The sequence below is a fragment of the Triticum dicoccoides genome, chromosome 2A, assembly GCF_002162155.2.
Source record: "Triticum dicoccoides isolate Atlit2015 ecotype Zavitan chromosome 2A, WEW_v2.0, whole genome shotgun sequence".
Lineage (NCBI taxonomy): Eukaryota > Viridiplantae > Streptophyta > Magnoliopsida > Poales > Poaceae > Triticum > Triticum dicoccoides.
The window spans coordinates 713862068-713881992 of record NC_041382.1 but is presented as its reverse complement, the minus strand read 5'-3'; the positions used below and the strand labels follow the sequence as shown (position 1 = coordinate 713881992).

General features: G+C 46.3%; 1 protein-coding gene across 1 annotated transcript; it reads right to left on the bottom strand.

Moving 5' to 3' along the window:
- Positions 1 to 11753: 11753 nt before the first annotated feature.
- LOC119356512 (transmembrane protein 45A-like) lies at positions 11754 to 13431 on the bottom strand. The gene is made up of 2 exons (XM_037623475.1): positions 12805 to 13431; positions 11754 to 12493 (listed from the first exon to the last, which is right to left on the bottom strand). The coding sequence occupies exons 1-2, from the start codon at positions 13146 to 13148 to the stop codon at positions 11959 to 11961; spliced, it is 879 nt and encodes a 292-aa protein (XP_037479372.1). The 5' UTR covers positions 13149 to 13431; the 3' UTR covers positions 11754 to 11958.
- Between the last annotated feature and the right edge of the window lie 6494 nt (positions 13432 to 19925).

Here is a 19925-nt window from a genome sequence, read left to right as displayed (position 1 = left end):
CTTTCCTAGTGACAGAAGGGGCAGCAAGGCACGTATTGTATCGTTGCCATCGAGGATAACAAGATGGGTTTTAAATCATGTTGCATGAAACTATCCCTCTACATCATGTCATCTTGCTTAAAGCGTTACTCTGTTTTTAACTTAATACTCTAGATGCATGCTGGATAGCGGTCAATGAGTGGAGTAATAGTAGTAGATGCAGGCAGGAGTCGGTCTACTTGTCTCGGACGTGATGCCTATATACATTATCATACCTAGATATTCTCATAACTATGCTCAATTCTATCAATTGCTCAACAGTAATTTGTTCACCCACCGTAGAATACTTATGCTCTTGAGAGAAGCCACTAGTGAAACCTATGGCCCCCGGGTCTATTCTCATCATATCAATCTCCATCACTTTATTATTGCTTTGCTTTTTTACTTTGCCTTTTACTTTTCACTTTGCATCTCTATATCAAAAATACCAAAAATATTATCTATCATCTCTATCAGATCTCACTCTCGTAAGTGACCGTGAAGGGATTGACAACCCCTAATCGCGTTGGTTGCGTTGAGCTACTGTTTTTGTGTAGGTACGAGGGACTTGCGTGTAGCCTCCTACTGGATTGATACCTTGGTTCTCAAAAACTGAGGGAAATACCTATGCTACTTTGCTGCATCATCCTCTCCTCTTCGGGGAAATCCAACGCAGTACTCAAGAGGTAGCAGTCACAAACCGGATACGTATTTATATTGAACAGTGGAGCTGCCAGTTGGTGCAGTTCTAACCAAAGCGTCGTGGCGGGATCTATGTGTTAAGCGGAGTACATAGCTGCTTCAGAAGCAGCAAATGAAGGAGACTAGATGAAGGAGTTCATATCCGATCTAGGTGTCATACCTAATGCATCAGGTCCAATGAAAATATTTTGTTACAATACTCGTGCAATTGCATTGGCAAAGGAATCCAGATTTCACAAAAGAACCAAGCACATCAAGAGACGCTTCAATTCCATCCGCGATCAAGTCAAGGAGGGGGACATAGAGATTTGCAAGATACATACGGACCTGAATGTTGCAGATCCGTTGACTAAGCCTCTCTCACGAGCAAAACATGATCAGCACCAAGACTCCATGTGTGTTAGAATCATTACTGTGTAATCTAGATTATTGACTCTAGTGCAAGTGGGAGACTGAAGGAAATATGCCCTAGAGGCAATAATAAAGTTGTTATTTATATTTCCTTATATCATGATAAATGTTTATTATTCATGCTAGAATTGTATTAACCGGAAACTTAGTACATGTGTGAATAAATAGACAAACAAAGTGTCACTAGTATGCCTCTACTTGACTAGCTCGTTAATCAAAGATGGTTAAGTTTCTTAGCCATAGACATGAGTTGTCATTTGATGAACGAGATCACATCATTAGAAAATGGTGATATTGACATGACCCATTCCATTAGCTTAGCACTTGATCGTTTAGTTCGTTGCTATTGCTTTCTTCATAACTTATACATGTTCCTATGACTATGAGATTATGCAACTCCCGAACACCGGAGGAACACTTTGTGTGCTATCAAACATCACAACGTAACTTGGTGATTTTAAAGATGCTCTACATGTGTCTTCGATGGTGTTTGTTGAGTTGGCATAGATCGAGATTAGGATTTGTCACTCTGATTGTCGGAGAGGTATCACTGGGCCCTCTCGGTAATGCACATCACTATAAGCCTTGCAAGCAATGTGATTAATGAGTTAGGTACGGGATGATGCATTACGGAACGAGTAAAGAGACTTGCCGGTAACGAGATTGAACTAGGTATTGAGATACCGACGATCGAATCTCGGGCAAGTAACATACCGATGACAAAGGGAACAGCGTATGTTGTTATGCGGTTTGACCGATAAAGATCTTCGTCGAATATGTAGGAACAATATGAGCATCCAGGTTCCACTATTGGTTATTGACCGGAGATGAGACTCGGTCATGTCTACATAGTTCTCGAACCCGTAGGGTCCGCACGCTTAACGTTCGGTGACGATCGGTATTATGAGTTTATGTGTTTTGATGTATCGAAGATTGTTCGGAGTCCCATATGTGATCACGGACATGACAAGGAGTCTCGAAATGGTCAAGACATAAAGATTGATATATTGAACGACCATGTTTAGACTTCGGAATGGTTCCGGGTGAGTTCGGGCAATTACCGGAGTACCGGGGGGTTGCCGGAACCCCCCGGGGAGTATAATGGGCCATATGGGCCTTAGTGGAGAGAGAGGGGCGGGCAGGGCAGGCCGCGCGCCCCTCCCCCTTGGGTCCGAATTGGACTAGGGAAGGGGGGCGGCGCCCCCCTTTCCTTCTCCCTCTCTCCTCCTTCCTTCCTCTCCTACTCCAACTAAGGAAGGGGAAATCCTACTCCCGGTGGGAGTAGGACTCCCCTTGGGGCGCGCCATGAGAGGGACGGCCCTTCCCCTCCTCCACTCCTTTATATACGGGGGAGGGGGAACCCCATAGACACACAAGTTAATCATTGTCTTAGCCGTGTGTGGTGCCCCCTCCACATATTCCACCTCGGTCATATCGCTGTAGTGCTTAGGTAATTTTCTATTTTTTTGTTTATACACATTGTCACATTGTGTACGCACAATCATTGTGTGTTTTGAATGTTTTTTTCAAGAGAACTTTCCAATCTATTCATAATCAATCCTCGCAGTACAAAGAAGACTAGATGCAATAAAAATTGTAACCAGGTCCATGGACCACCTAGCGATGACTACAAGCACTAGAACAAGCCGAAGGTGCGCTGCCGTCATCACCCTTCCATCATCGGAGCCGGGTAAACCTTGTTGTAGTGGACAGTCAGGAATTCATTGTGCAAAGGCCCCAAAGAACCAGCACACCAGACCAGCAACCAAGTCAATGAAGAGAGTCGTAGATCGAAAAATCAAACTAGTAACATGTGTATTTTGAAAGTTATTAGGCATTTTTAGTTTAGTTATAAGCTCGAAGGTTTTTCAATGTTGTCGATAAAATAAAGTGGCCTGAGGTTTGCTTCAATTCCGACTTCACCACTAGCTGATCGGGCTTGGCTTCATATCTATACCTACTATTAAAGTATGGAGTGTTTCTATCTATTATGCTGCTTTGCATAAGACCCCCTAACATTTTGTGTAGTCAACCCGCAATCCATCTACAATTGACACAAAAACTTTTCATTTTTTCTTGGGTCGGCGCACTTAACAAGCAACTTCTGTTTCGTCTTTTTCCTTTAGTTTTATTTTTATTTTTCCTTTTAAGTTTATTTAATTTAATTTTTTCTATTTTTAAATATTTTTCTAAAATTTTAAATATTGTTCTTGTTTCCAAAATTTGTTCAATTGTGTTTCCAAAAATGTTCACACTTTCTGGTTTTTCATGTTTGAAGAAATGTTCCTGTTTTCAAATTTGTTCACAATTTCCAAAAATGCTCAATTTTCAAAAAATATTGTTCATGTTTACAAAAATTGTTCATGTTTTAAAATTTTGTTCACAATTTAAAAATGTATTCGCAATTCAAAAAATCACATTTAAAAAATATTATTGTTTTTCAAATTTTGTTCAGTTTTTAAAAAAAATCACAATTCAGAAAATAAATTGGAATTTGATTTTTTTGGCAACTCCAAGAAATGTTCATATTTTTGAAATTTCTTTTTACATTTTCCAAATTTTGTTCACTTTCAAAAAATGTTCGTGGTTTAAAAAACATTTTGAAAAATGTCAGACATAAAAACTGCCCAAAAGAAGAAAAGGAACTCGCAGGAAGAATGGGTCAGCCCATTTTGCTCCTGCCATCAGCGAAACCTCCTCAATTTGAGGCTCACGGGCATCGAGCAGGAGTTCTCGGTTTGAACCTATACAATTGTACCAACTAAGCCATGCGTGCGATCCTCAATGCAGAGTTCACTCGAGAAGAAATCAAAGCCGCCCTTGACTATATTGGTGACCTGAAGGCTCCGGGGCCAGACGGGATGCCGTCCATCGTCTACAAGAAAAGTTGGCACTTCATGGGCGATCGGATTGTAGACGAGGTGTTGGCCGTGCTCAATGGGGGTGACATACCGGAGGGGTGAATGATACCACGGTAGTGTTGATCCCAAAAGTTAAAAGCCCAACCAGGATAAAGGACCTCCGGCCAATTTCCTTATGTAATGTCATGTACAAGCTTATTTCAAAAGTTGTGGCAAACCGTCTCAAACTCATCATCCCGGAACTCATTTCAGAAAATCAGAGCGCATTTGTGCCTGGAAGGTTGATCACCGATAATGTCTTGATAGCCTATGAGCTCTCGCACTTCTTGTTGAATAAGAAGAGGGGCAAGGAGGGTTTTGCAGCAGTGAAGGCAGACATGAGCAAAGCATACGACCGCGTCGAATGGAGCTTCCTAAGGGCCATGCTGGAAAAACTTGGATTCGGCACGGTGTGGACGGAGCTAATCATGAAGTGTGTGACCTCAGTGTGATATCAAATCAGAGTAAATGGGGAGCTCATGAAGCAGTTTACACCATCACGAGGCCTTCGTCAGGGTGATCCTCTTTCACCGTATCTTTTTGTTATATGTGCGGAAGGGCTGTCAGCGCTGTTGAATGATGCACAAATGACAGGCCGGATTAGTGGGGTGAAAATCTGCCAAAACGCACCGGCGGTTTCCCACTTGTTGTTTGCGGATGACTCGGTACTCTTGCTGAAAGCTAACCAGGAGGAGGCTATAGCTCTAAGAGAGATTCTAGACTTGTATGAGAACTGCTCGGGTCAATGTATCAACCTGGAAAAATCTGCTGTAATGTTCAGTCCAAACACATCGGTTGAGGTACAGCATGATGTGAAAGCTGCTCTTCAAATTATGAGTGAGTCTTGGAACGACAAGTACTTGGGTCTCCCAGTGCATGTCGGTAAATCACGAAGGAAGGCATTTTCCTATGTCAAAGGTGCTATCGCGGGACGTGTGTATAGATGGAAGGAGAAGCTGATTGCAAAGGTTGGCAAGGAAACTCTAGTGACGGTAGTGGCACAAGCGATTCCTACATTTGCTATGTCCTGCTTCGATCTCACAAAAACTTTTTGCCAAGAACTGAGCTCGCTCATTGGCACCTACTGGTGGAGCCAGCAGGACAAGGACAATACGGTTCACTGGATTAGCTGGGAGAAATTAACCATGCCAAAGGCCAAGGGTGGGCTGGGGTTTCGGGATATGCACAGCTTCAACATTGCAATGCTGTCACGGCAAGGATGGAGGTTAATTCAAAACCCTGATACACTCTGTGGCCGAATTCTCAAGGCTCGGTATTTCCCTAACTACCATGTTTGGGAAGCTGAACCAAAGGAGGGAATCTCCTATGTATGGAGAAGCTTGTTGAAAGGACTGGAGCTGATCCGCGAAGGGTATATATGGCGCATTGGGGATGGCAAGTCAGTTAAAATTTGGACGGATCCCTGGATCCCCAGGCCGTGGTCGCGAACGGTTATTACCCCGAGGGGGGACAATATACTCCAGTATGTTAATGATCTCATAGATCCGGCTACTGGGCAGTGGGATGAGAGACTTGTCAGAGAAACATTCTGGCCGGATGATGAGCATCACATACTGCAAATGCCACTGCGGGATGGAGTCAGCGATTTCATTGCTTGGCAGTTTGATCCCAAGGGGCTACACTCGGTCAAGAGTGCGTACAAACTTCATGTCGAGCTATTGAAGGTGGGCGCAAATGGTGGAGTGGCGACGAGCTCCCATGTAGTGGGCAATCTGAATAGCTGTATCGATGACTCATGGAAGCGGCTTTGGAAACTACCTTGTCCCAGGAATGTGCAGATGTTCGCTTGGAGGATCAAACATGAGTCATTGCCGATGCCGACTAACATGCAAAGGAGGGGCATGGCACCACCGTCCATGAAATGCTACTTCTGTGGCAGGACTGACGAAGACGGGGCACATCTGTTTGTCAAATGTACCAAGGCTAAGGAGATATGGAGGGAGCTTGCGTTGGAGAAGGAGAGAATGGATCTTGAGGGCATCACGGACGTGCATGCAATGTTGGATTATCTTTGGGGCTGTGATGAAAAGAAGCGCATGGCGATACTCACTTTCTGGTGGTTGTGGTGGAATAAGAACAAGCTACGAAAGGGGGAATCATCACTTACACCAGCTAAAGTGGCCCGCAGGACCCGCAGCCTTACACTCGAATATGAACAAGTCTATATCCCAGGGCCGAAGAAAGCGAGTGTTGATAAGTGGAGTCCACCCCCCGAGGGAGTGATCAAATTCAACCTGGATGGGTCCTTTGTCCAAGGTGAGAATCATGTGGGTTGGGGGTCGCTGCCCGAAATGCGGAAGGTGATCTGGTGGCTGCTCGAGCCGGTAGACACGAATACACCAGCGATCCATTTGGAGCAGAGGTCATTGCAATGTCCCATGCGGTTGCCCTTGCAGCGGACAGCGGAGTTGTTCGGCCTGTATTCGAGACTGATTCACAGCTCCTGGTGGAAGCATTGGATCTTCGGAGGGTCAATTCTTCGACGTATGCAGCTGTCATTGAGGATACGAAGTTCAAATTGAAAATGTGGTTCTCTTTTTATACAGTAGAGGTTTGTCGTCGTAGTGCAAATTCAGTTGCACATGAATTGGCCAAGTTGGGCCGTATGTACCCAGCGAACCAGTATGTGGAGTTTGAGTCCGATGTACCAGCCAATGTGGCTGCCAGTGTTGCGGGGGATATACCCCGACACCGTTAAGTAATAAAAGCAATGCTTTTCCCAAAAAAAACTAAGCCAATGGTTGTCTGTGTTAATGTTGGGTTAGTTACATATAATAAGGGGTGATGAAGATTCAATGTATCCGCAAGGTGCATCATACAGATGGAGCCGGCCTGTTTTGCCTGTCCGGTTGCTAGAAAATAAATAGAAAGTTAAAGGTACATGACGTGGCAAATGATCTGATCACATGACTTCAAATGGCTCGATTGTTTAGGTACTTATCATGTTAGTGGCCCCATGAGATTTTAGAATGACGCAATTTTAAATATTATCATGTTTACGGACAATTTTATATGAATTTTGGAGGAACTAGGATTCCGCAATTTCTCTGATATTGATTGTTTAACTCATAGGATTTAATAATATGGTGAAAATCCTATCTTTATCACCGTCTATTTTCCTACAATTATTCGTCCATCCTTCCACATATTTTGTGAGATTTCAGGAATATGGGGAGTGAAGGTGTTTCGGTTGATAGATGCGACCGATGGGCAACCCTCCGAGTCGTCTGATTTCTCACACCTAATTGTTCGTTCTCACTCATGTTTTCCCTACACACCCTCCCACCACGCGCGAATGAGGAGAAAAAACACAACATCCAAACATTGCTTGCTTTGCAGCACCGTGCCAACCACCCGCACTAGGCAAGCAATGTCGATATAGTTGTTGTATCCATAAAGACTAGATTATTTATGCTTCATTGCAATGTATAGGCTCTTAAATTCCTCCTGTTGCAAGGCACGGACACATTTGCTAGTAACAATAATAAGAAAGATAAAGTCTACATCCTTTCATCTTTTACTATTTTTGATCTTTTCTGTTAATATTTGTTACCTCAACCGAAAAAAGATTTGTCACGTTAACCGGACTAGAAAAAGACTTGAGAGCTAAGAGCAACTTCAACGCGCCGACCATTTTGTCCACGCGTGTTCGCTTGGGTCAAAGCAGACATAAAAGTCGGCCCAACGCGCCGACCTAAATGGACCGCGTCCCATTTTCGTCCGTCTGCCAACCCGTTCCCAACCCAAATTTGAGCCTCATTTACGTCGACGCAGACACAAAATGGATGCGCGCGACGCCCGCCTACTCCACCCCCTAGCCCGCCGGTCGACGGCACAACAACAACCATTTCCCCCTGCTTTCCCAAAGAGCTCCCGGCCGCTCGCCATGGACGACGTGCCGACCCTTGATGCCGCCGCCTGCCTCGCCTTCCTCCGGCCTCACCTCTGTCGCCTCCGCCAAAGGTCGTGCCCTTCGCGCTCCGCAAGCCTGCGACACCGCCGAAGAAGAAGAAGCAATTGATACCCAAGGAGTGGGTCGTGCAGTCGGCCAAGAGGAAGGGCCGGAGGCACGTGCAGGACTGTGAGCTCGAAGCAGCGGACACCGCCGCACAGCAGGAGGAAACCAATGCCCGAGTGGCTGCGACAATGAGGGAGGCCCTGCTCTACCTAGGGTTAAACCCCGGCCTTCAGGGGCTCATCAGCATTCCCTCGGGTGGTACTTCCAGAGTCGCCGCGCGCGTCTGCCACCTAGCGGATTCCCGACTTCCATGTCTATCTGCAGGCCTCCCGCTTCTATGAGGAATGCTCGCCGGAGGTGAGCGCGGTGGCGCCGTCCAATCCCGCGGCCATGGCCATCGACCTCAACGCTACACAAGTGGCCGGTGGATCATCCTCCGAAGGAGCGAGGAAATGCCCGCGGGAGATGCCAGCCGACAAGCTTCCCGACGCTCGCAACCTGTTCGACAGAATGCCGGCCACCGGTGGCGACGAGATGGCCAACCGTTTCATCATCGAGAACATCATCTCCGAAGGTGGTGCGGGCGATGCTGCCTTCGATCCCGATGAGACCCAAAGCCAAGATGGCTGAGCGCCCTTCATGCCCGCCACCTTTGATCAAGCTGGCATGGACGACCCCTTCATGCAAGAGCAGGTCGGCATGGGCAGCACCTTCCCGCTCGACTACAAATTCCCGGGGCACTACGACCTTGAGGAAGAAGATGAGATGGACATCGACGAGGAGCCTTTGTTCGAGGATGAGCTCGCCAACCAAGCATGCACAAAGAAGAAGCACAAAAGCAAGCGGGCGAAGGCATACACGCAGGTGGAGGACAAATTCCTTTGCGAGTGTTGGAGGGACATTGGACAAGACCCCAAGGTCGGCACCGAGCAAAAGACATCTACCTTTTGGCTTCGTGTCCATCGTGAGTACCATGAACGCAAGAAGTTCACGCCGTACCAAATGGAGAGCAAGCGCGGGTGGGCGTCTCTCTCAAAGTGATCAAGGGTGATACAACTAGAGTGCAACAAGTTTTGTGCAATTCTTGAGAGCATCCAAGCACGTCCCGTGAGCGGCCTCGGCCTCAAAGATATGGTATACATGCGCCCTCTTCGTATTCGTTTCTGTTGTGTTTGCATGCCCATTTGCCGATATGCTTCCATGTTATTTATTTGTAGGCATTCCAAACTTTGGAGGCATTCAAGGCCCAACATGATGGCAATTCCTTCAACCTCACCCATTGTTGGATGATCATCAACGAGGAGGAGAAGCTCAAGCCGCAATATGCCACCGCCAAGGCGTGCGAGGAGGAGGAAGTCATCGAGGAGCATGGAGAGGGCGAGAAGCAACGGCCGCGGGGGAAGGCCAATTCCAAGAAGGAAGATAAGCGCGATGCGGCATCGATTGCCTTGCATGCCACTTTGGATGGCATGATGAGCAAGAAGGACAGAAGGGACGAGAAGTGCCGGCAAGACAAGGAAGAGCAAGTGAACACCTTCATCGAGATCCAAAGGAAGGTGCTTGAGCTCGATGCGGAGAAGCAAGTCAAGATGCTCGAGTTGGAGGCGAAGAAGTAAACGAAGATGCTCAAGATAGAGGCAACCAATGCCAAGACCAAGGCAAAAGAATGGCGCTCGCTGGCATGATGGGGGTGGTGGAAATTATGAAGGTGGACTTGAGCACGGTGTCGTCGAGGAAGAGGCCATGGTTCGAGAAGTTGCAGGCCGACATGCTCAAGTTTGATGACGAGTGATCTATGACGGAGAGCGTCATCCTTTATTTGTATGCCGGCAAGTGTCCTCACATGACCACGGCCAAGATGGCGTGGTTGAATTCCCGCCCCTTTTTTGTGTGCTGGCATGTGTGCCGGGCGCTGGGAACTGCATCAACATGAACTGTGTGATGGTTTTTTTGGTTTTTTGAAGGCCGGCATGACTGCCGGCATGATCTATGACCGCAGGTGTTTTAAAAATTGCGTGCGGACATGAAATGGATTGGCCTGTTGAGACCATGGCCGAGCCAAACGTAAAATGAGACGGACGACGAGCGGATGTCCGATTAAACGGATAGAAAATAGACAAAACACGCGTTCGTTTAGACCCGCGCTTCGGAGTTGCTCTAACAGTCCAACGGTTATCGGATGACTCTGCCGCTCCGCGGCGCAACCCGACGCGACGCAGCACAGCACAGCACAGGGCAACGCAGCGCAGCCCGACGCGACGCCCTCACGTGATGCGGCCCGCCAGCGAGTTCGGCCTCACCGTGGCCGGCCAGCGCAAGCGCTCGCCGGAGTTCCCCTGGGTGTCGCGCCTCGGGCAGCGGCGGCTCATCGCCTTCCTCTCGCGCCACAATTTGAATCCTTGTTGCGTTGTTGGCCACATGTGCACTACCATGCCTCGGTAGCTTACATATCCACAAAATTAGAATGCGAACTCATGCAACGACATGCTTGCTTGCACCTATCATTAACTTTGTTACTACGGTGCCTGAATGCCCTGATTTACCACATTGATATTGTGGCCTACTATGGACCTGTAATACTCCTTCGGCACGCATAATTGGTTTGGCTGCCTACATGCTACCATTTCTAACTGCTGAACTCTCGGCAGGTGGTCCGGTTACTCGAGTCTCACGGACTAATCTTGATACCTTCAAAGTGGTCACTTACCGTAGTAAGTTTACTGAACATCCAAACCATTACCATTAGTCCGTGCAATTAATCCATGAAATTGTTCCCTTTTAAAGGCCACAAAATGTACAAGTCAAGTGGCTATATGCCCTTGTGACACTGTGTGCCCTGTAATTTCTTTGTATGCCCTCATGGTGTTTACTTTATCTTCCATGTAATTCTATAAGCGCGCATCTGTTCATTTGTTGTCAATAATCTTGTATTTTTTTTCCAATGGCAGCACTATTCCGCAAGGCAAAGGAATGGTTGGTATATTTTACAAGTTAGACTAGACTCTGCTCTGCATGTTTTCATTTGCTTATATACTTGTTCATTTATGCATTGACGATTGTGCTCAACTTACTGTGATCACTGGCTTTTGGTTACACGGTAGCATCTGATGGAACTTACATGATCTTCAGAGGAACGTTTGGAAGCTTGGCCAGACGCGAGTCAAGATGATCTACCTCAACTTTTCTAGAAAGGATGGTAACTCTTTCACCCACCACATATGTGTTTATTCATAGAGAAATCCATGCCCTTATGTATGATAATCGTGTAATTTGTATTACTCACACCGACCGTACTCAAAATTGTGCTAGTGATGCAATGGCATCGTATGGTAGGAGTGAGTCCAGAACTGCAGTATGGTTAGGCTCAGGTCCGGATTTCTAGTTGGAACTTTGTAACAGAGACCGAGATGGTCTGGTTTGAGTAATACAAATTATTCCCCCGTAAAGAAAAAAAACTATGTGCTAATGTAATATAGATTCAATATTCAAGAAGTACTAATCTCATCTGTACAGATGTATGCTACTGGTTGCAAAACAACAGATTGGGTTTATAAAACGCTTGATAGCAATTTATACAGGAGCCCACCTAATTACCATCTGCCATGACATACATATCTGCCGATACGATTGGAGAGCATGTATCACATGCAGTACACATGAAAAGACCACTTGCTGTATGGATGAAACACCTGAGCACTAGCTAGAACATGAGGAGAGGGAGGGACTGACTTGCAGGAGGAGCATCAGCAAAGGTGGCAAAACTTTTGATCCAGCTAGTATTTTTCCATCTGAAACTTTTCTCAATTTGCAAAGTTTCATTTCAAACGACGTCGCTCACAATTGAAACATCACTACTAACAACAACATATCACATCATAATGTTTTGCACTTGCTACTGAGTATACTGAGGCAAAAACAGAGCTACGGATATGTACTGATCAGACGCCACTAGACCACGCACTCCTCGGCGCAGGCGCCGCCCCCGCCGCGGCTCTCCAGGCCGGCGACGTGCTCGTCATGCATGGCCGCCAGGTCAGGGTGCCCGTACATGGCCGCGGCGACGGCATAGCACCCAAGCACGTAGACGAAGGCGAGGAACACAGCCCCGAACAGCTGGAAGTTAGCCAGCTGCTCGGCGCGTTCCCCTGCGGCGCGGCTGTGGCAGTCGACTTGGTGGCCGCTGGCATCTCGGTCGCACCCGGCCGGGAGCATGGGGCCGTACAGCGTGAGCGCCGTCTGGTAGAACCACAGCCCCTGCAGCGCCATGAGCATGCCGGCAGCGACGTCGACGGGGAAGCTCGCCGGCAAGAGCGCGCCAAGGACGGCGGCGAGGATGCAGAGGCCGATGAGGATGACGAGGAGGTGGTGGTAGTACCCCTCCAGCCCTGTGTGGGTGGCCGAGTGGTAGGAGAAGAGCAGGAATTCCGACGTGAAAGCTGCCGCCGCCACCAGGCACAGCTCGCCGTCCGTCAGGGGCAGGTACCTGCGGTGATCGCCATTGCAGTGAGCTTATCACATCAAGGAAAATCTATCTGAGATGGTCATCAAAACTGGCTGATCATGTTTCTGAAATTGACAACAAATAAAATGTGACCTTTAACAAAAGATTATTATGCAAAGAAATCAAACATTACCAAATTTATGTCTCAGCTGGACTTTTGGTGCTACGAATTTCACGCAAATTCTACCAATTTTGAGCTATCTGAAGAATGGCATTACAACTTACACCAACTAAAAAAAACTCAAGAACAGAGTTGACAGATCCACGGAGTACGGAGAAGGACGGCAACGCACCTGCTGCGCTTCTGGGAGAGGAGGGCGAGCGCGCCGAAGAGGAAGAACATGAGGAGCATGCCGGCGTGCTCGAGGTAGATGAGGCTGGACTCCGGGGCGGCCCCATCGCCGCGGCTGGCGAGGACGCCGCCGCCGAGCTCCAGGCACATGTCGAGGAGCGTGCCGCCGGCCACCACGTAGAGCTCCAGGAGGCGGGGCGCCCCGGGGAGCTCGAGGGGGCACCACGCGCGGACGCGGAACGCCGGCGGGTCCGCGGCGAAGCGCGCGACGGCGGACCACACCCGCCACAGGCCCACCGCCAGGAACAGCGTCCCTGGCAGCACGTGGCCGTTAAACGACCCCATCTAGTCTCGGCTCGCGGCGGCGGCGGCGAGCTGGGGCGCGGCAATGCCGGACCGCGCGGGGTCGGTTGATGGCCGGTGAATCGGAGGCAATGTGCGCCTGGGGAAGAGAAGAGGTCGGGGGATGGATGGATCGCCAGATCTCTGCGAGGATCCGAGACAGGGGGAAAAGGCAAAAAGCTTCCGTCGTTAGGTGCCGGGGGGTCCAAGATCAGAGAGAGAGAGACAGGACACCATAGTCTACTCCAGTCCAGTCCAGTAGCTTCGTCCTCCGACAGTGTTGCGCTGCACCAGCAATGCACTGCATATCTTGCTCAGAGATTCAGAGCTCCGACGAGCCATGTCTGCGTTTCTTGGCGTCCCAGCAGTATTTGGGGTTTGTTTGGTTACCTGCCACGATTTGCCAAGCCAAAATTTGGCAGTCATAGTTAGAGCAACTTCAACAGGCCGATTTTAAATGAACGACGATTTTGTCTGTTTTTTATTCGTTTGGGTTGGCCAGACAAACACGAATGTCTGCTTCTGTATTTGGGTCAATGCGTGCATATTAAAAAGAAAGAAACAACACTAACTAAACATTAAAGCCCGCCACAAAAACCGGCGAGAGTCCGCGTGTCCATATTTGCATTAAAAAAAATAAAAACAGCCTAAACTACGAGACGGCGCGCTGCCCTAGACATCGTCGTCGTCCTTGGTGTCCGTGAGGTCGATGAGCGTCGGCGCCGGCCCGGCCCAGGCGAACGCCGTGTTCCAGAGTGCCGTCATGTCGGCAGTGCCGACGCAGGCAGTGCCGACGCGGGGGGTGTGCGCCCGCCTGTGCAGCGGCGGCCTGGCGCGCCTCCTCCTCGGCCTCGCGCTGCTCCTCCTCGAGGTCGCGCTCGAGCATCTTGAGGTACTCGCCGTCGCGGCGCTCTTCGGCCACCCTGATCTTGCCCCAGTGCTCGAGGTATGCCTCCTCCTGAGCCGGCGTCGCTCCCATCCAGACCGGCGGCGCGCGTACCCACTCGCGCACTACTCCCGTCCAGGAGTAGCGCTCGATGGGGGACGGCTTCGGTTCCCGCTTCGGCTCCGGCTTGATAGGAGACGGCGGGGCCACCGGCGGCACCACGCTGTCGCCCGCTGCGGAGAGGGCAAGGGCCTGCGCCACTGCCGCCTCGTACCGAGCCTCCTCTTTCGCCTCTGCCGCCTCCGCCCTGCGCCGCTCGTCCTCCTCGCTCTCCCGGTAGACGGCCGCAAGGGCCGCCTGGTAGGCGTCCTCCGCCGCCTGGTCCTCCTCGCGGACGACGAGCGCCGGTGGCGGCGACCCCCGGTCGACCTCGCGCACGCCCCGTCGCCTCGCCTCCTCGTGCTCGAAGATGAACCACCTCGCCCAGTTGGGCGAGTCGGTTGCGTAGGCGGGGCCGCGGCGCTGCTCGGCGTCAGCAGCGCCCGCCGGCGCCGCACCTTCTCCGCGTGAGCACGAGCCGACCATGGTGCCGCCGACACTGGGATCCTATCTGGATCCAGATGCCAGTCGTGCGGCAGTGCCACGTCGGGATATGACAGAGGCTGGCGGTGTTGCCAGTGCCACTCCGCCTGGTGCACTGGCACGCTCACGCGCTGCCTTTGCCGGCGCCGGCGGAGGCGGGAGGAACTCTGAGGGAAAAGGGGTGGCGGGGGACTTGCCCTTGGCCTTGCTGCCGCCGGTGCCGGAGTAGAGGCCCATCTCGCTGTGGTTGTGGTGGCTAGGGTTTGCCGACGACGAGGGAGCAAAGGATGGCAGATGTGGACGGCGAGTTTGGATGAGGACGGCCCCGCCGCACGGTCGGCTTAAAATAGAACGAACGTTGTCGCTGACGCGTGGGCTCGTCGTTATAAATTAAGCTGACCGCGTGGGCATCGGGTAGTTGGACGGCCGCCATATGGGGACGCGGCGCACAACAGGAAGGCGCACGAAGCGTCCGTTCGGCGTCCGCGCCGACGCATTTGGGGCGCAAATTTGGGCCACAAATGCGTCGGCACGGACGTGATTTGGATTTGGGCCGCCACTTTTGTCTGCGCCGACCCAAACGGATGCAGGCGGACGAAATGGGTCGGCCCTTTAGAGTTGCTCTTAGTTGACATGTGTTTGGTTTTTGCCACACTTTGGCTTGCCACATTTTATTGCCCATATGGCCCATTTATCATGGAGATAATTTCTTTACCAACTATTGCCAAAGTTTGGCATCCAATTTCTCAGCCACACTTGTGTAGCTTGCCATACTTGTGTGGCTAGCCACATTTTGACTTAGCTACGTTAGTCTTCAACCAAACAGACCCTTGATGTGATCCCACGTATCTCTGCGTCGTGGACGAGTTTGTTTGGTCAAACCCGTGATGTGTTAAAAAAAACTGTGATGTGATGTCTTCTTTGGATCAGGTTCCTTAAAAGCAGCAGGAGCACAACTACTGTTAAAAAAAAGAAACCATCCAGAACTATTTCGAACTTGAACTTGGGTGAGTTGGTTAGGTGGACAGTGGTATTCCCAACCCACCAGAGTTCAAATCCTGGTGCTCGCAGTATTTTTGGATTTATTTCAGAATTTCCGGCGATGCGTTTTCTGTGGGAGGAGACGTTCCTGTCGACGACGGGGCGCCTACGATGACTTTGTAAATCTCAAGATGATATGCCGGCTCAGTCTCTCGGAGATGCTCATAAAGATAGGGTGTGCGTGCGTGCGTTCATAGGGGTGAGTGTATGCGCGTGTATATGAGCGCTTGTGTCTGTACTGATGCCAAAAAAAAACTTGGGTCACCTTCGGACTCAAACCCAGGTGGGCTTGCTCGCACCGAGCGAGCCAAGCAAGCAGGGTGACACCCTGCTCTCTTTTCATCTAAAGTTAAAAGTTAAATGCATGAGCAGTTCCTAAATTTATGTCATCTAGGGTCACAAATCTTGAAAACATATTTTTGGCAGTAATTTAACAAGTTTGGAGACGTACGGTGCACCACTTATAATAAAGCTCCAGAAATATATTTTCAAACTTTGTGGATTTAAGTAGCACCCCTTGATAAATTTAAGAACCTTATGCATTAACTCTTTAATATATTACTCCTTTTATTTTTTATTAGATGCCGTATTAACTTTGTCCTAAGTCAAACACTTGTATCTTTAACGATTGACTTCAAAAAATTTATATAGGTTCATGTCATAAGATTTAAGTTTTTGGATTCACTATAAAAAATACTATCATAATATAGAATTCAAATGTTGCGACTTGCGGAACTATAAGAATTTTATAAAATAGCTGGTCAAAGATAATAATATTTAGCTTAGGACAAAGCTAAGCTAATGCGACATGTAGAAAAGAATGGAGGGAGTAATTGAATAACTGAATTAGACACCTTAAAAAAAGCTAGCCGTTGCAAGAATTTAGAGATAAAATTGTAAGAAATCTGTCCTATTTGAATAAAGTTGCTCCAGACGTTAGCAGCAGTACAGCCATTTGTTGTTCCCACAAGCCACAATCGTAATCCTTAAGACCAGTCTTAGTGGATGTTTTATGTCTTAGCTTTAAAAACTCCTATGTGCTGAAAACAGTATAGATATATTTCATTCCATTAAACTTTCATTATCTTTCTTTTCATCTGTACTATACTATGTCAATTTATTTAATGCCCTTCAAGTTTTAAATTGGCCGAATGCAATATTTAGGAACACGATTATTGCTCTCCCCAAAAAGGCACTAATTGCCCCGTTTCAGACCTATACTTGTCTTAAGCTGTCTAGTCTCGCAGGACCCAATCAAAAAACTGGCCTTGAGAGATAAAGGGAATAACTACTAGGCCACGACGACACCTGTGGTTAAGTACTTCCTTTTTCCATTTTTACTTCTTAAGTTCGCGAAGCCGTGGTTTTGTTAAGCTTCCAGAACCAGTTTTTCCAGTTCACTGGTCAGTTTTCCTAGCAGTGTTATTTATTTTTTTTCCTTTTTATTCCTTTTTTATTTTATCTTTGTTTTCTTAAATGCACGGAATTTTTTTCAAATTCGTGATTTTTATTTCTCAAACTTGACGAACTTTAAATTGATGATATTCTTTTCAAACAATCCATGAACTTTCCTAATATTTGCTAACTTTTTTTGATGAGGTAAAATTTATAAACACCTTTTCAATTTTGGAAACGTTTTTAAAAAATCGATGAACTTTTTTCTAAATTTAGTAGAACTATTCTGAAAATGTATGATTTTTTTAGATTTGATGAACATTTTTCAGATTCGATGATTTAAAAAAAAATGATGAACGCTCTTTTAAAATCGATGAACTTTTTTCAAAACTGATGATTTTTTTTCAAATTCGTTGACTTTTCTGTCCAAATCGATGAACCTTTTCAGATTCGCTAACATTTTTTCAAAATGCGTGAACACTTTTTCAATTTCGTGAACTTTTTTAAAAGGGAAAATTTTGTTTTGGCCACTCTAGATTTTGATATTTTACTTTTGCCACTCTTAGTTTTTGACAATTATCACAAATTTCATTCCCATGGGAAAAGCAAAATTTTCAAAGTGGCAATTGTGATAATTGTCAAAAGCTAAGAATGGCACAAATAAAATAAAATAATTTTACTTTTGCCATAGAATGACAATTGTGATAATTGTCAAAAGCTAAGAGTAGTAAAAGTGAAATGTCAAAATCTAGAGTGGCACAAGAAAAATTGGCAAAATCTAGAGTGCCAAAACAAAATTTTCCTTTTTTAAAAGGCTATCGTAAACTCTTTTCTAAATTTCGTGATTTTTTTTGCACTTGATGATTTTTTTCAAAATTAATAAACTTTTCTGAAATCAATGAACATTTTTGAAAAATGATCAATTTTTAAAATTGTGGACTTTTTAAAAATGAATGAACTTTTTTAAAAAAATACAAGAATTTTTTGAAATTACTGAAATTTTTCAATGTTGTTGAATTTTTTTCAAATTGATCGAGTTTTTTAAGTTTGTGAACGTTTTCTTTGAAAATAGAACATTTTTTGATTCCCGAATTTCTTTTTTTTTGATTTTTTTCGGGTATTTCCTCAGGAAAAATCGTTTTTTAAGTCAACCGTTCAACAATAGCGTATGCGTTGGCGAGTGATTAACCTTGTTTCGTAGTGGGCCGGCCCATATAATCAGCGCGTGAGCGCCAGAACCAAACAGCGCCGCTACGGGCCAAGGGCCAGACACTTTTAGAGTATATAACACTTGTTTTTTTTGCGGCAATAGAGTATATAACTCAGCCCACAGGCTTTAAATCCAATATTGCCGTCCCTGTTGTCGTCATTTATCTTTGCAACAACTTTTTTTTGCGAACAGGCCCACAGATCTATTAATAAACCCAACAAGATACAAGTAGCACCCCACAAAGATAACAAATTACAACGTAGTCCCTGAGGGGCCACAGAATCGCCACATCCACCAGAATGAGTCGAGGACGTGCCGCCGGCATCGCCGCTATGCATAATCGCCGGTGAATCTATATAGCAGACGGGTAGTCTCCGAACTTAGGTCTTGGGGACCAACACCCTGACGAAATAGCCGTCTCTAACAAAGTTTCCAATAGATCTGAACGCCACGAGCTCATGTACGGATAGCAACACCAGCCTTCATAGACCGTCGTAGGCTCTAAGTCTCTTTTTTGATTTTTTTTTTGACTGGAGCGGGACAGAAAAAACTGCACATGATGCAGTACATAGGAATTGACCTCGAGACCTCATATTGGGAAACGACTGTTCTGTTCCTACTACTCCAACCAACATCTGTTGTTGACAATCAGAAACCGGAAACATTTAAGAACATAACACAACGTCTAGAATAGAAAACATGTTTGAAATTTTTCGATTTTTTATACAGATTGTGATTTTTTCAAATATCCGATATTTTTAAAAACAGAAACAAATTTGAAAATTTTAAATGTATTTTTAAAATATGAAGAGATTTTATCATTCCTTTGTTTAAAAAAAGAAGAACACAATTTGCTATTCCGAACAATTTCTTCTCGAACTAAATTTAAAAACATGCACAACTTTTGAAAATCCGTCATCAATTTTTAGAGTGTGGATATTTTTTCAAAACACGATTTTTTTTTCTCATTTTAATAATGAATTCTCAATAAAAAATTGTTTCACAATTTAAAGAATGTTGACATTTTTAAATGTTCATGCATTTCAAAAAAATGTGATGTTTAAAAAATGTGTTATACAATGGAAAAAATATAACTTTCATAAAAATGTTCGTGATTTTTAAAAAAGAAACTTCAGAAATTTCAATAAAAATCATGACACTTTCTTGAATTTTTTGATGCATTGTGAAAAAAATGTTCGCATATTTTTTTAAAAAATTCATTCCATTTAGAAAAATGTTCAGTATGAATTTGAAAAATGCTCACCATGTATTCTAAAAAATGCTTAGGTTTGTATTTGAAAAATTATTCATAATGTATTTCGAAAAAATGGTTAGTGTGTGTTAAAAATGTTGTCGTGTATACAGAAAATATAAAATGTGTATTACAAAAGTGGACATTTATTTGTAAAAAATACAATTATATAGGGGTACTCGATTGGGAACGAGTTGTGTGCCGAGAGTGGACATGCAGCTATGTCGGGCCTGAGTTGCATGTTTGGCTTGGACATGCAACTGGGCTGCTGCTCTGTGCAGTTAAAGATGGGATCCAACCTGTTCTATTTGCCTGTTTCCTATAATCTGTGCTCGATTTCATATTTCTGTATCCTTCGATTCCCGGGACAGATCTACTCTCCTTTATACTTACCTCAAACAACGAGCGAAGTCG